The sequence below is a fragment of the Nannobrachium achirus genome (genome assembly GCF_963921795.1).
Source record: "Nannobrachium achirus genome assembly, chromosome: 12".
Taxonomy (NCBI): domain Eukaryota; kingdom Metazoa; phylum Chordata; class Actinopteri; order Myctophiformes; family Myctophidae; genus Nannobrachium; species Nannobrachium achirus.
Genome location: NC_137832.1, coordinates 48,381,691 through 48,397,278, shown reverse-complemented (window position 1 = coordinate 48,397,278; position 15,588 = coordinate 48,381,691). Strand labels below are relative to the sequence as shown.

Sequence of the window (15,588 nt, the reverse complement as noted above, 5' to 3'; positions counted from 1 at the left end):
GGCCAACACAAAAGAGTGGGAAAGCCATGAGAAATGGCCTACCGTACCACATCACTGCTCTCTGGATCACACTGTGTGTCCCGAGGAATCACAGGGGGTGGATCTGATACGTGTGTGGGGGGGTGGGGAGCGGTGGGTTTCCTATCCGGAGACGAACAAACATGAGAAGACACTCTCCACCCTCCCCTACCCTCCACCCACCAAAAAGAATAAAATAAAAATCGTCCCCTTGGGTGTTGGACAGTCGTGACAAAGCGTTTCCTTTCATCGTCGTCTCTTTGTTCAAAAGACGCGTCTTCTGCATTCGTGGCTTTGATTGTTCAGGCGTCCCACCGACGTCATCGAGTGGCGGGAAGAAACTAAGTACGTTTTACTCGAATACTGTACTGTACCGTTCCATTTTTTGTGGACTGTTCAATATTTCTAAGAGGCAAATATTTAATGTGTATATATAGATTATTATAACTTAAGAAGACATACATGAACTAAATGAGCCCGATTTTATATTCTGTTTGGTCTTGATAGCACAGCAGTGAGATGGATGCACTCTTACTTGGTGGGGAGGGAACAGATGGTGGAAGTCAACGGAACCCTGTCCCCCCCCCTCCCAGTAAACTGTGGAGTACCTCAAGGGAGTATACTAGGACCACTGTTGTTCTTAATATACGTAAACGACATGTCATCTGCTTGTGACTGCAATCTGTTTCTGTTCGCGGATGACTCGGCTCTCCTAGTCTCAGGCAGAGACATTTTGCAGGTTGAAAAGGCCCTTAACTGTGAACTTAACAAGATCTGCACCTGGCTCAATGACAACAGACTCTCAATTCACCTAGGCAAAACTGAATGTATCCTCTTTGGATCTAGTCAGAAACTTAGCCTAGTTGAGAACTTCACAATTAAAGTAGGTGACACTGTGATAGAAAGAAAAAACCACATCTGCTACCTGGGTTGCATCCTGGAGGCTAACCTATCCAGTGAAAAAATGACCACCAAGGTAATCAATAAAGTCAATCAACGAATTCGCTTCTTGCAAAGAGTTGCCCCACTGATCAATATTAAATCCGGAAAGACACTAGGAGGTGCTCTTATTGGGCCCCTCATTGATTACGGAGTCCTTGTCTGGTATCGCGACGCCCCAGCTGCCTTAAAGCTAAAGCTCCAAACAGCCCAAAACAAACTAATTAGGGTTGTGCTTGGTCTCCCTCCTCTGACCCACCTTACCGAGCATCACCACGAAAGCGTGGGGTGGCTCAAAGTAGCTGACAGAGTACAGCATCTTGCAATGGGCCTGGTGTACAAGATACACTACACCTCCAAGATTCCCATGTACCTGACAAACTACTTCTTAAAGGTCAAGGATGTTCACGATCATAACACCAGAGGCAGCTCCACTAATCATCATCAGCGTAGATTTAACACTAAACAAGGCGCTAACTCGTTCTCCTGCTATACCATCAACATGTGGAACGCCCTTCCACAAGCCCTAAAGGAGAGCAAATCCCTAGCCTCCTTCAAAATTGGTATGAAAAGTCACCTTCAGACAGCAGCTACCCGTGACTTGTAAATAGACTAAGCCCCCATGCTCCCCCCCCCCCCTTTTTCTTTGTATTCTGCCTTTTGTATTTGATGTTATGCTTTTGAAACTGATATTATCCTAGATAAAGTACTATGTTCTATCCGTCTGTCTTTCAATGTTATATGAGATACTTAAAGTGTGGTTCCTGTGGAAATAAGCCTCGGCTTTCTAGGATCTCCTTTTAGTTGACCTTGTACCAGTGATTTGTACTGTCATGAAACTGTACTTTTTTTTTTCTATTGCAAGCTTCTAATAAATTCTTCAATCAATCAATCAATTTCTTTTTTAAAGCTTTTGGCTATTTTTTTAAGTAAAAAAAATGCATACATTTGAGTAAAATAATCAGGGGTAGCTCTTCCAACACTGGCTTCCAGCGAGCTAGCTGGAATGTGAAAAGTGATTCCCTGCACCCTGCCAGTTCCAACACGGAACCTGCTGCTGTATGAGGCGTAGCGTGTACAAGTAGTAGTGTATCTCCGGTGTTCAGAGGCGAAAAACAGATAAGGACTTGTCCTTGACGAAGGTTCCTTGTGGGAACCGGGAGAGAGAATGGGTCTTGTGTAACACACACAGTACGCACGCACGGATGCGTGCGTGTCTACCCAGGGATTAAGCACCGATTTATACTCTTGATCGGATATTGTCAGCGCCTGACATGGCACACCACCTAGTGTAATTTATATAATACTTCCTTGACCGGGGTCCCCTAGGGGTCTAAACATGAAAGAGTTTGAGAACCACTGACACAGCAACATACAGTATGTTTTTCAGAAAACTGTTAGGATTTAGAAGACATTTTTAGACTCGGGTCCTCAGTTTTCAATGGGATAAAAAGCAAACTTTGAGAAGCAATGCTCAACGTGGGCTCTGCCTCCTCCCTATTGATGGAGCTAATCCACCTGGCATGCCTTAACAACCTCTGCATCTGACTGCATCCCCTGCCTGCATTAGACTGTATCACACACTCACAGTCACACAATACCTACTGCTATGTGATGGGTTTCAATCCGCGTGATGCTGTTAATTAATTTCTTTAACCATGTCACTTTAGGTATAGGTACCCTCACAAAAAACATGCAGTAATCCTGGTCTCTATACTGCCCCCACCTGGCCAGCCGGGGCCTTTGATGGAGGACAAAGGAACTGGATGGAATAAGGTGTTCCTTCCATGCGCTGCGTCCAACCGGGGGAACTCCCCCACTGTCAGGTGATAAGAAGTGACTCCTCATGCATTGAAGGAAGCATGAGCTCAGTTCGGGGCTCTCCCCAGGTTGGCAGAGGGAGAGTAGCGCTTAGGCAATTGGCAATGGATGAAACATGGTTTACAAAATCATGGGATAAACATAGGCTACACAGTACACACCAACAGTAGGTGGCAGAGCTTTTTTCTATCAAGCCCTCTGGAGAGTCTCTGGAATCATCTTCGCTGTACCCATGTCCGAGAGTCGAGCTCAGGCAGCCTGTTCAAAAGTCAACCCAAAACATGCCTTTTCACATCATCTCGTCTACTCTGAACCAAGCACTAAATTTCAGTCATCCAATTTATTTTTCTTCCTATTGCCAAAATAAAAGTCTGGGTTTCCGAGGCTAGTTATCTTCCAATAGCCTACGGTGCATTTGTTTGTGTGTGTGTGTGTGTGTGTGTGTGTGCGTGCGTGCGTGCGTGCGTGCGTGCATGTGTGTGCGTGTGTGTGTATTTGTACGTGTGTACTGTACAGTATTTATGTGCATGCATTGCATCATGCTTGTTTTTTATGTTACTTATTATGGTTTTATTGTTGTTTTGTTTTGGTGCTCAGCCCTTTGGGACATGCTTTGTGATGTTGGGCGCTATAATAAAATTAGACTTGACTTGACATTAAGTGGCCCTGACAGCACTGGTAGAGCAGGTTGGGACGGGAAACTTTCAGTTATGCATGCATGCTGCTGCTGCTGCGGTTCTTTTTTTGTCCTTATACCCCGTTCTGCCTTTCACTCTTCATTCCTGAGTAGAGTCCACTAAGCACACCAGACATTTATCTTCTCCCGTTTCGCCGGGACAAGCACTGAATAACGAGCATCTCGTCGTTGTCGGGTGGAAACCTTGTATGTCCAAAACCGTTTGTTTTGTATTTATCATTTTCCAATAGAACCAAAAAATGTCTAGATTCAGAAATATCCAGCTTCATGTAGCCGGCACCTTAAACTAGTGAAAACAGCCGATCTGCTTGCAGCTGTTTTCACTACTTTTGTGCGACGGCCTTGTATGATGAAGCAGTGCTTTACTTTGCGAAAAAAATGTACAAATTTGTAACTTGGAGACACGAGGTTTCTGCCCGACAGTGGCGATCTGCTTATTCCTATTAGTAAACATTCGACAAAAACCGGCTCGCCTCGTAATCGATACCTTTAATTCCCTAATGGCTCCTGGCTCGTTTAGTCCGTGCGACCGGGAGAGAGGGCTCGCTGAAAGTAACTCAATGAGTAAGTACAATGTGGATTTTTCTTTTGTTTGAGCATTTCATTTATTTGTATTTTTTTTACATTTCTTTATTCCACTACAATTATTTGACAACTTGTAAGTTAACATAGGCTACTAGTTATTTTAAAATGTAGATTGTTATTACAAAACATGCATGTGAGCGACAGACACTGCTAACAGTGACAGTTTCTTAACAGCTCTGCGCGGAGGTATTTCCCCTGGGGGCAGGTGTGGGTGGAGCAAAATGAGGTCAGAGGGCATAGTAACAAAACAATAAGCAATGCTCAAAGCCCCCATACACCCCTCCCTTCCCCACCCCCAAGCCTGGATAACTGACAGATGTTAAAAGGTTGAGTCATGCACGCACGCACAAACGCACGCAACCTCAGTGCCATGAGGTTTTAATTTAAAAAATATATATATTAATCTTACATAATCATTCAAAGTGCTTTCGCTCACAAGAAACATGCACTAATCCTGGTCTCTACACTGCCTCCTCTGGTCGGCCGGGGCGCCTGATGGAGCGGAAAGGAACTGGTTAGAATAACCAGTTCCTTCCACGACCTGGCGTTTGCCAACGAATCTTAGCACAACGGTGGGGGCCGAAAGTCGGGGGGGGACGAATATTTACTATTATGGCCCAATGGTTTACAACTTCTAGCGGTGCTGAGTCGGCTCAAGCTGACTTCGCAATGCTTGACGTGGAGACTCGCTCGCTTTAGCTCGCTCGGCGGTGTCTCACGTGGATCAAGTCCGCCTGAGACGGCGAGCCTCCGTCACCCCCAGTTGCCTCTCACACCCTCGCGCCCCCACCGTTGTGCTCAGATTTGGTGACAAAAACGAGCATGCGTTCCTTCCACGTGCTTGGTCCAGCCGGTGAAACTCCCCCCTGTCAGGTGAAAAGAAGCAGCTTGGACTCATCATGCATAGAAGAAATAATGAGGTGAGCCTGTTGCTCTCCCCAGGTATAGAGGGAGTGTAGCGCCCAGGATTACACTGACACTGGGAGAAAAAAAATTGTTACTAATGAAATAAAGTGTTTTGGCTAATATATATCTGGGCCCACTTGCAATATCCTGATAGTCCACCAGTGGGCCCCGGCCCACAGGTTTGGCTTTGGAGAGGATAATGTAACTTTTAACTGCGTCTAGGAAAATATTCTGCTTTAATAAACAATGACACGGAGGTGTGTAGAAGATGAGAAGCACCAACAACAAGCACTGTCCTCTTCATGTCTGCTCAGGTATTCCTCGCTTTCATCTTCTAAAAGCTAAAAGCGTACACACACACACACACACACACACACACACACACACACACACACACACACACTCACACTCACACTCACACTCACACTCACACTCACACTCACACTCACACTCACACACACACACACACACACACACACCTTAGAGCAGACGACGCACCCAATGGCCGCGGGAAATTTCAACACTGTCGGGGGGAGGGGGGAGGTCTTTTTTTTCACACTGCAGCGCCATCGAATCTACCTGTACTGTGTACCGCTGTGCCTTGGAGCAGTGGTGACGGATGTGCATGACACAGGCTCTATACTCCTTCTCATTAGTGTGTGTGTGTGTGGGGGGGGGGGGCACCCCCCTCTGGGGACCTCCAGCCAGGGGTCCATCTTGAGGGGGTATCAGTGCGTTCCCAGCAAAATTAGGAACAGGTTTACCCCTTAAAGGAACCTATATTTTAATTTGATCACTTAATGCTCATTCACCCTGCATCTCATTGGTGGGCAGTGGACAGTTCAGCAACCTGCCTACCAATATTATCATCGACAGGGATTCCAAATGAATAAAAACTACAACCTTTCTCTCCTGAAGAGTTAGCATGCTGAAATAGAAGCCATTGCAATAATTAAAAAAGGGGGACAAAATGTCCCCCTTCATCTATAAATGCCTTGCCCAAAATAGGAATGGCAGGTTGAAAGTTGTTAATAAGTCAATCCTGCTACAGGCTATCATTGCTGCATGTTTCCATCAACACGCAGTGATCAAACCTTCGCCAAGTGCATAGTTGCTTTGTTTTAATGTGTGCAGGGTGGGGCTGCTTAGCTCGCCAAAATTTGGATGTGGAGCAGCGCCGTGTCTATGCTTCCATTGTGATGGACAGGCTTAATCAGGCAATGCTTGAATGGCTGGAATCAATCAAAGGTATTACTGTACGACGTGTGACATTTAAGCTGTGAATCAAGAAGTGTCATCGCTTAAAAACACGGTGACATCGTTCTATGTTGGGAACGCTGTCATTAAAAACAAAGTCTATACTGTACAAAGGTTGTCTGGCCCTGTTACAGATGTTGTCCAAAAATCATGCAGATCGGTACACTGTATCTCTATAGCCATTAAACGAAACGGGTATTTCTTACATTGGTGCTCCTACATATTATCATGCAAGCACCAGTTAAAGTTACTTTCCATCCCTCATATAGTGTGCACAGTGCACATCCCATAACCCACACACTGCACATTATTTCGGAGCTCATATCTTTGAACGGGTAAGGGCTATTACTAAGTTCTGAAGCCTTCCCACACTGTTCCAGGGAGTCCCCAGCAAAATAAGTTAATATAGCATTACAATCATTTTAACCACTTTAACCATTTATATGTTGGCTATTTAATTTAACACAAATCTTCTCTTCTGGCCTGGGTGTCCCCATATTTTCAGATGGGGGTCCGCCACCAAATACATATGAATTTGGGGGTCCTTGAACCAAAAAGGTTTGGGAACCAATGCAGTCAAAGAGTCTCTGAACGCTTCGCATTGAGCAACATACTTCTGCATGGCGGAGGAACAGCAAGTTTTACCTTTGGTCACATGAGAGACAAGCTTAAAAACGAACACGACATCAAAGCCTCTTTGTCGAGGGCAAAGCCTTGAGGACTGACAATTTCACTCTGTGTCAATCACGTTGTGCTGGCGGGATCCCATCAACTAAATGCATGCCAGAAAAAGAAAGCCAGTCACACCAAAGCCCTCTCTGCTTTTCTTTCTCTTTTTTTTCTCCTTTTTTTTTGACAGTGACATGTCATGTCATGTTTCTAGAGAAAACTTGACACTTTCACCGTTCAAGTCACTTGCCAGTTTCCCCCTAAAGAGCAGGTTCATCGACAAACAGTACTGGGCAGACAGAGATGGAACAAGGCATTTGTGGATCTAACTAACCGGGCTGACATTGGTTCATGTCAGTAATGGGAAGCTTTGTTAGCCTACAAATAGAAAATGATTTGACATAATTATTATTTTTTTATCACAAAAAATATTGGTAGGCTACTATAACTGTATACTATAATATTAGAACGAAAGTTGTATTTTGTTTTAATATTTCCATTTAAGGTGCTATACTGTATAAGTGACATTGTTTGGTTAAAACAATGAAATGTTAAAGTTCTATACCGTATTCTGATAGTAATCATTCATTGCTATATCAATGAATAGAATATAGAGCTATTTGACACATATTTTACCAAAGAAAGATCACTTACAGCTCCTGAAAGGGAGTTGCACCCAATAATCCTATTAACCAAAGGCTTACTCTAGGGGTGAAAGAAGCAATACGGCATGAATCTCGGAGGCTCCAATGTGGATCATCATTTATGAGTAGTATAGGTATGGAGCTCAAAACCTGAGCCCTCGATAACAAATGCATTGAGACCCGGTATCGATAAGCTATGGGCTTGTTGAGCCTGTTATCGAGCATAGCGGCCCATTACGTCATGTTTAAACAATCGAGACAGGAGGCGATCAAACCCACATGTCGGTCTAAAAGTGTATTGATACTTATTTAGCTACAGACAGACAGACAGACAGACAGACAGACAGAAAGACACACGCACAGTCGCACGCACACACACAGACTGTCAAAGACTGCTGGCCTCTTGCAGGGCCAATGCCGCTACAAGTTTCCCAAGGTTTCTGAACCACACATTGCACACTGTGTGTCATCATGTGCACCACGGGAACCTCACTAGTTTGGAGTATACACTGCTTTTTGCCAGAAGCCACCGTGATTTATCTGTCCAATGGCTCACACCTCATTAAGCGTGGTGTCCCTCGGTGACACGCCATTAGCCCTGCTCTGCCCTCTTCTGTGAGGCCAGGATGGAGAATGCAACGATACATTACCCATTTCATCACACAGCGCCAAACTTCTACAAACAACTTTGGACAGTTGGTCCACTCTGTGTAATAAAAGGGCGATATACAGGACTATAACTCCTTAAATGCACTTGAATATCTTGACTTCCAGTTTTTCCTCCATTACCGTACAAACCTTTCTCACTTGTAAAGTATAAGTATAAGTATATTCAAATGAAAACAAGGCTACACTCACTGGAGAACAGCGGCTGTCCTCACCTACACTGTACTGTAGGGGGAGAGAGAGAGAAACCCTTCACCCCAAAAGCCATTCTTATAGAAAGCATTCTCAACCTTTAGCGGGTGTAATTACAGGGAAATTAACCACTTTGAACATGGTGTCACTATTTTGTGCATGTCATATGCAAACATTAAAAAGTAGCAGATCTACAAGGTCACTACAAGGTCATTTTCAAGCTCACAACACGTTGTGATGCAAGGTTGAAAATTTACCATTTTAACTGTGTTTGAAATACATATAGTGCATATAGGTCCGTTCATCATTCTTAATTATGGGGAGCCCTTCTTGAACCCCTTCAAGGACCCCTGCTGCGGTCCCCGGATCCCACTCTGAGACCCACGGAGCCAGCATGACAACAGCAATGGCCATAACGTCAACCTGTACAGTAGAACGTCCCACCATCCACGAAAACGAGCACCCATTTGATAGTGTTGACGTTATTCAACCACACGGTAGGTAACTCCTGCCTTGAGGGATTACCAGGGTCAACAGTGTCTTCAGCGTACACTATAATCCACTCTGACCGACTGCGTGTTTGGCTCTGACCTCACGTGACCTCACGTCTGGCACAAAGCTGCACGCCACCAGGGCGTGTCGCCCCTCGCCTGGGGTGGCATTATTGCCCCAGATGACAGGGGGACGCTACAACAAAGACCGGGGCACGAAAAGCAAGAAAGGATAGACAAAACTGAGGTCGTGAGACCAAACAAAAAGACAGACTAAACGAAAACATAAGCCATTCCTGTGCCCATTTCTTCCCTGGCGCACCACCACCACACCGTCCCGGGGTTCTGAGCCATCTCTGAGCCCCGGCGGCCGCAGACTGAGCGAGACGCAGACGGAGGGCAGCGTCAGCTCTTTTCTCTCACTTTGCTGCCGCCGCCGCTTTTCAAACACAACAGATTGAGAACAGGCACCACCATGGCCAGAAGGTGCAACACCACGTGGCCATTCTGGTTTCACAATAGATGAGACGGAGGCTTTTCATGTCTGCTCTGCTTTGGCCCCGGAGGGAGGAACCGCCTCAACAGAGCTGAGCTGAGCGGCTGTGTTGTTTTCACAGCGCAATCCACTTCATAGCGGCCAGAAAACTATATGGTCGTTGTCTGGTGGAAACCTTGTATGTCCAAGACCGTTCGTTTTGTATTTATCATTTTAAAAATGAACTAAACTAGTGAAAATAGCAGATCTACAAGTACACTACGCCTTGCAACGCGAGGCGTTGTGTGCTTGCTGATCGGCTGTTTTCACTACTTTGTGCGACAGCCTTGTATGATGAAGCAGGGCATTACTTGGTGAACAAAAGTACACATTTGAAACTTGGAGATACGAGGTTTCTGCCCGACAGTGACGCTATGTTATTTTCTATAGGGATTATTATTTTGATTACTTACTCCAGTAAGCGCAGATTTTTCTGATGTATACATCAGCAAATCAATTACACCCCTAATTGACTTCTTCTTTCATCTTTTCACAAGGAGGGCCTAGGCTAGAATGCCTCGTCAGAAAGCGGGCCATATGGATGGGTTACAAGTAGTCTATCCACTATAACTACCTATTACTACTGAACGCCACTATCTCTGAATGCTACATCAGGTCTGTATCGTGTCAGTCAATTCCGTTCACGAAAATAAATGTTAAAGTCTTTAAAAAATATATGTTTTAGAGTTTTAATTTCAGTAGCAGTTTGACCAATTTGATTTACATTAGCAAACATTTGCGCAACTGCAAAGACAGATACGGAAGTTGGGGGTCAGAGGCGGGGCATCCGCTTCGGTCCCTTCTCATTTTCAGCGCTTCCGTTGCACAGACTGTTTAGGCGTGATAGGCAGAAGCGTTTGAATATCGTGTGAGCCAACAGTCTGGCGCGCGCGCCTGAGAGAGAGAGAAAGAGAGAGAGAGAGAGAGAGAGAGAGAGAGGTACCATCCGATACGGGCGATGATCCTTTGCTGTTAGCCAGAGAACTGGGCTGCGTGCCGCATGGATGGGTTACAGAGTAGACAGCGCACAAACTGGAAGCTGGAAGGCCATCATCAGCAACAAAGGCTGGCCTGGTTTCACTAGAGATAAGGAATGGACTCTTCCTCAGCTCTCTCTCTCCTTTCTCCCCGGGACATGAAGGTGGGGTTCTTCTTGGCACGGACAGGACGGGCCGCTAAACGCACACTACTGTGAAATAGGTCAGTTGAAAAAGCCTAATGGCGTGAGCTTACAGCACAACTCTAGGTGCACACATTCATGCACTCACACAGAATACTGACACGCGCACACAGGCCCAAGTTGTCCACAAGTTGTCCACAACGCGTCGCGACACGTTGTGAGCTTGTAGATCGGCTATTTTTTGGCAAAGACTTTTGATAGAGAGTGAAAAAAAGACTATCAAGTATGTATATTATAAGTACCTTTTACCAATTCTAGAGGGTTCAAATGGTACCGGATATGCACTTCGACAAATAAAAGGTGAATTGATCCTAGTGCATGACGGAGGACGATATCACGATAAATAAAATCTCCACGATACGATTATCGTGAGTGTTTTTATATATCGTATCGTCCCATCCCTAACGCACACACACACAATCACCCCTGCACAAGTACGCGCACATCACAGTAGTAGACGCATTCATGCACATTGACAAACAATAAACGGGTGGTACAGTAGGTAGCCAGGCCCAAGTTGTCCAGCCAGACATGCATTATTAGATGATTTAATGGGTCTATGGCCATTCATCAGACATTAGGCTTTAGTCATGCGTACTGCACTGCCCCGAGGGGAAAACAGGGCTTCTCCCTAGTCTAATGTGATTGTGGAAAATCCAAAAGCCAAATCCCAAACAAAGTCTCAGACTGAGGTCTCAGTCTCAGTCTGAAGTATGAGGTTAAAAAAAAAGGTGAAGCCAGGTTCAATGCTGGTTTCTCACAAGTCTTTCAAAGAAAGCGCGCCGCCAGCTGAAAGTCTTCTAATCATTATGGTGTGCTTTCACAAAACATAACCTTTCATTACAGCACGGCAATCCAGAATGAAAGATGTTTTTGTGTAAGTGTGTGTGTGTGTGTGTGTGTGTGTGTGTGTGTGTGTGTGTGTGTGTGTGTGTGTGTGTGTGTTTTATTTTGTATTATTAGAAATGTAAGAAGTGTAAGGTGCTGTGCAAATCCGTAATAGTATTATCCTTCAAAGTGCTTGAAATGCAATTGAATTAGGTTTTTTTTCTTCTTTCTTTCTTAAAAAAAAACCCAGACAAGCCGCATCCCAAACAAACTGCATGTGGACGTTTAAAAAGAAGAAGGGAAAAAAAGAAACCTGTTCTGCTTTGGCGTGGAAACGCTCACCCACCCCCAGCTCATTCTCAACACCTATAATTAAAAGGTTAGCAGAGGTAAGTATGTGATGGGATTAAAGAAACAACACCACGTAAAAAACACACACACAGGCAGCTCATTGTGAGTCGCTGCCAAGCCGGTAGAAACCATGCACAGAAGCCTCCGTGAATGACAGCCAATGACACCAGGAGATCTATCAACCTAAAACTGCTGCGACTAGGCAGATGCCTGCTCACCTTAATCGTATCGTGGAGATTTACATTTATCGTCAACTTATCCTCCGTCACGCACTGGGATCAATTCACCTTTTATTTGCCTGTAATTGGTAAAACGGACCTGGGAATAACGTAATTGATAGTCTTTTTTTCACTCACTACCAAATCTCAGATCAATCTCAGATCAAATAACAGATCTACAAGCTCCGCAACGCGTTGTGAACTTGTAGATCAGCATTTTTTTGTAAAATGTTCCGCCCCAGGATAATGGATGTTGGGGATATTTTGATTATCGCAATAATATCGTAAATCACAATTTATTTGTTCACAATAATCGTGATATGAAATGTTCATATCGTCTCATATCGTCCCATCCCTAACACACACACACACACACACACACACACACACACACACACACACACACACACACACACACACACACACACACACACACACACACACACACACACACACACACACACACACACACACTCATACACACATGTGCGTGCACGCACAGTATACCTAGACATGCATTATGTATGCAGATGCACAAACATGTGCACACACATAGACGCTGACTGTTTCCAGTGCAAAAGCATGACAATACAAGCTCAAAAAGCCAAAGGGAAACATACACACACACGGACACAGAACCAGCGTCAGCCGGTGACTGGCAGCTCCTAGCGCTGAGGTGAAAATACAGGCCCAGGCAAGGCAGGAGGGAGGCTGCATGACGGCAGGCAATTAGAAGCATTTTTGGGGGGCATGAATTGTTCATGTCCCACTGAGTGTTGTGGCGGCGAGCGCACACACATGACGTCATGATCCACTCGCCGGTTTTATACTTACAGGCAAATATGCACCCCTAGTCTAGTGGATACAGTACATTCATTCATCATGGTCAATCATTGTCAAAATCTTCACCTGACAGACTTCACCCAGGAGGATCCCCTGCCGTTTGCACACCAGACAAACGTTGGAGAGGATGATTGCATCAGCTACCTGCTGCTCCCCACAGAGCGTACACCTGGAGACAATAAACTGGACTGGACTGGACTGGACTGGACAGGACACTGAGGCCCTCTACAGGAAGGGACAGAGCAAGCTGTTGTTCCTGAGGAGGCTCAGGTCCTTCAACATGTGCAACAGGCTGCTGCAGACATAGCTGAGTGGTTAGGTACGATTCCCGGCCATCTCAGCAATGTGTCGATGTGTGTCCCTGAGCAAGACTCTTAAGCCCTAATTGCTTCCAGAGCGCTATAGAATCCAATGGCTGCTCACTGCTCCTAGCTGTTATAGGATGGGTAAAATGCAGAGGACAAATTTCACGTATGTGCAAATGTAATGTGACAAAAACAGTATGGGGTCCTGTATCGTATCGTATCGTGCAGAGTCAGAAGCTCCACCAGTGGTCCCCAGCTAAATGATGGAGAGTTGGTAACAAAAAGGACCCTTATACAGTAGAGCTTTAACTCTTGAGAGTGTTAAATGAAACCAAATGGGTCCATTTGGTCAACTTGGGCCACTGGTCAACGGGATGCCGACAAACTGAACAAGCTGCTGACGAGGGCTCGCTCCAATAAAAGGATCACTCTTTTAGTTGCAGATGGGAGGAAAAGGAAGGAAAGGAAGGAGAAGGAGCAGGAGAACCGCTCCCATCCTTTAAGATGAGCTAGCCAAGATGAGCACTTTCAGCTACAGTAACAGACTCATCCCTCCTCAGCACGCCATTAGCTATCAGGCTCCACCACCAAGCTTGATCCCCATATGAGTCCTGCACTCTGTCTGTTTCAGGTTTCTGACAGCTGACCCCTAAATGGACAGTATATATATGAACTAGAGCTAACTTCCTCCATGTGTACCATTAGGATGTACAGTACATTGCCAAACAGATGCCTGTTAAGGATAACTGTGGAGAAACTGTATATATTCCTTTTTAGTGTTGATTGATTGTTATTATTCATCCAGATAAAAACTGTTGAAGATCTGTTGACAGAGCAAATTTATACAAGAATATATTCATTCTCATATTGGCTGTTGATAGTACTCAATCTACTCATATCCATTCTGTGATATAATAGGCCTACTCATTCATTAATCATTAATATAGACTGTTAATAATATGCATTATGCACATGTATATTGATTCATACAATATATCCAATGGTCATTTATTGATAGATGTGTACATTCACTCATTCAGAGTTCCAATGGGCATACTGTATAAAGTATGTTTTTATTTATGTATTATTCTTATTTATCTTGGCGTGACTCTTACTCGTACCTGTGTTTCTCTCCCTGTTGTGTCTGCTTTGACACCAGAATGTCCCTCCAGGCATCAATAAAGGTTTTATCTTATCTTTTATGGATGATAATGGTCGTTGTACTGTACAAGCCAGACACGTCTATAAAAGCTATTCATGAGAGGCAGGCCAGATGAACAGAGTCATGCAAAAAGGCCTGCTGAGGCCCTGATGCCCAGTTTATACTTGGTTGCGCCCTGTGTCGCGCACCGAAAACAGGCAATCTACAAGCGTGTATAGATCTGCTATTTTCACAGTAGTATTAACAAGTATTAAGAGCAGGGTTAAGGGCTGTAGAACATTGTACAGTATGGTACGATACGGAAGTGGTTCTCAAAGTGGGGTCCGGGCACCTCCAAGAGTCCTCGAGGTGGTTTCCAGGCGGTACCCAGCGAACTTCGTTAATACAGCACAAACATTTAACCGGTACGGTACGGTAAAGTGCAGATGTCCTTACTCTGGCAGGTGGGGATGTCGCAGTACCGCCAGTAGATTCCATCCTCGTGGTCGGCGATGTAGCACCACGGCTGCACGTCGCCGTCAGGATTCCTGCAGAGACGATGGAAGGAGAGATAAAGGTCAAGGTCAATTTTATTGCCCACAAGGGAAATTTGGCTTGGGCTTTCACCCCTGCTGCAGCCACACACAAAACATCAGTGACAAAAAGACATCATAGAAATACATAACAGAGGGGGGGGGGGGACACAACATTACACAAGTGCACAAATAGTGATTAATCTAATCTCTCAATGCTGTTTCAGAGCCTCATTCAGCATTTTAGTTGACGCTGGTACAAACAATTTTTTAAACCTGACATAATTCCACTTAGGTTCGCTGTACTTTCTGCCAGACCTCAGTTGCACATTAGAGAGATTACCAAACCAAACTGTGATGCCAAATCTGACCAGGCTTTCCAAGACCGCTCGGTAGAACACTAGCATAAACTTTCGGTCAACACCGTGAACCCTGAGACGGCGGAGGAAGTGCAGTCTTTGCTGTAGTTTACTACAGAGACTGTCCACATGTGTATTCCAAGTTAGGTGAGTTGTCAATACAAATGCCCAAGTATTTATATGAGGAGACATGTGAGATGGTCGAGTCATGAGGCCTGTGGTCACCAATACTCATAGGGTCAAACACCATCTCCTGTGTCTTCCTAACATCGCGTGGGGGCCAGACGCAGGAGGAGGTGCAAGTGAGGAGGAGGCCAGGAGGGAGACGTGTGGTGAAAAAGAAAGGTAAGACGGTGGGAGCGGAGGAGAAAGCAACAAAGAGAGGAGGGGAAGGAAAAGAGAGCGAGGAG

At 45.1% G+C, this 15,588-nt stretch overlaps 1 protein-coding gene across 1 annotated transcript in view; it reads right to left on the bottom strand.

The window, feature by feature from the left end:
- kremen1 (kringle containing transmembrane protein 1) overlaps positions 1-15,588 on the bottom strand; it is a gene marked incomplete at both ends in the record, with an annotated part of 111,841 nt that overhangs the window by 28,620 nt on the left and 67,633 nt on the right. The window contains one exon of the mRNA XM_080738381.1: positions 14,743-14,834. Within this exon, the coding sequence (XP_080594507.1) occupies positions 14,743-14,834 (92 nt within the window). The remainder of the gene's footprint in view (positions 1-14,742; positions 14,835-15,588) is intronic.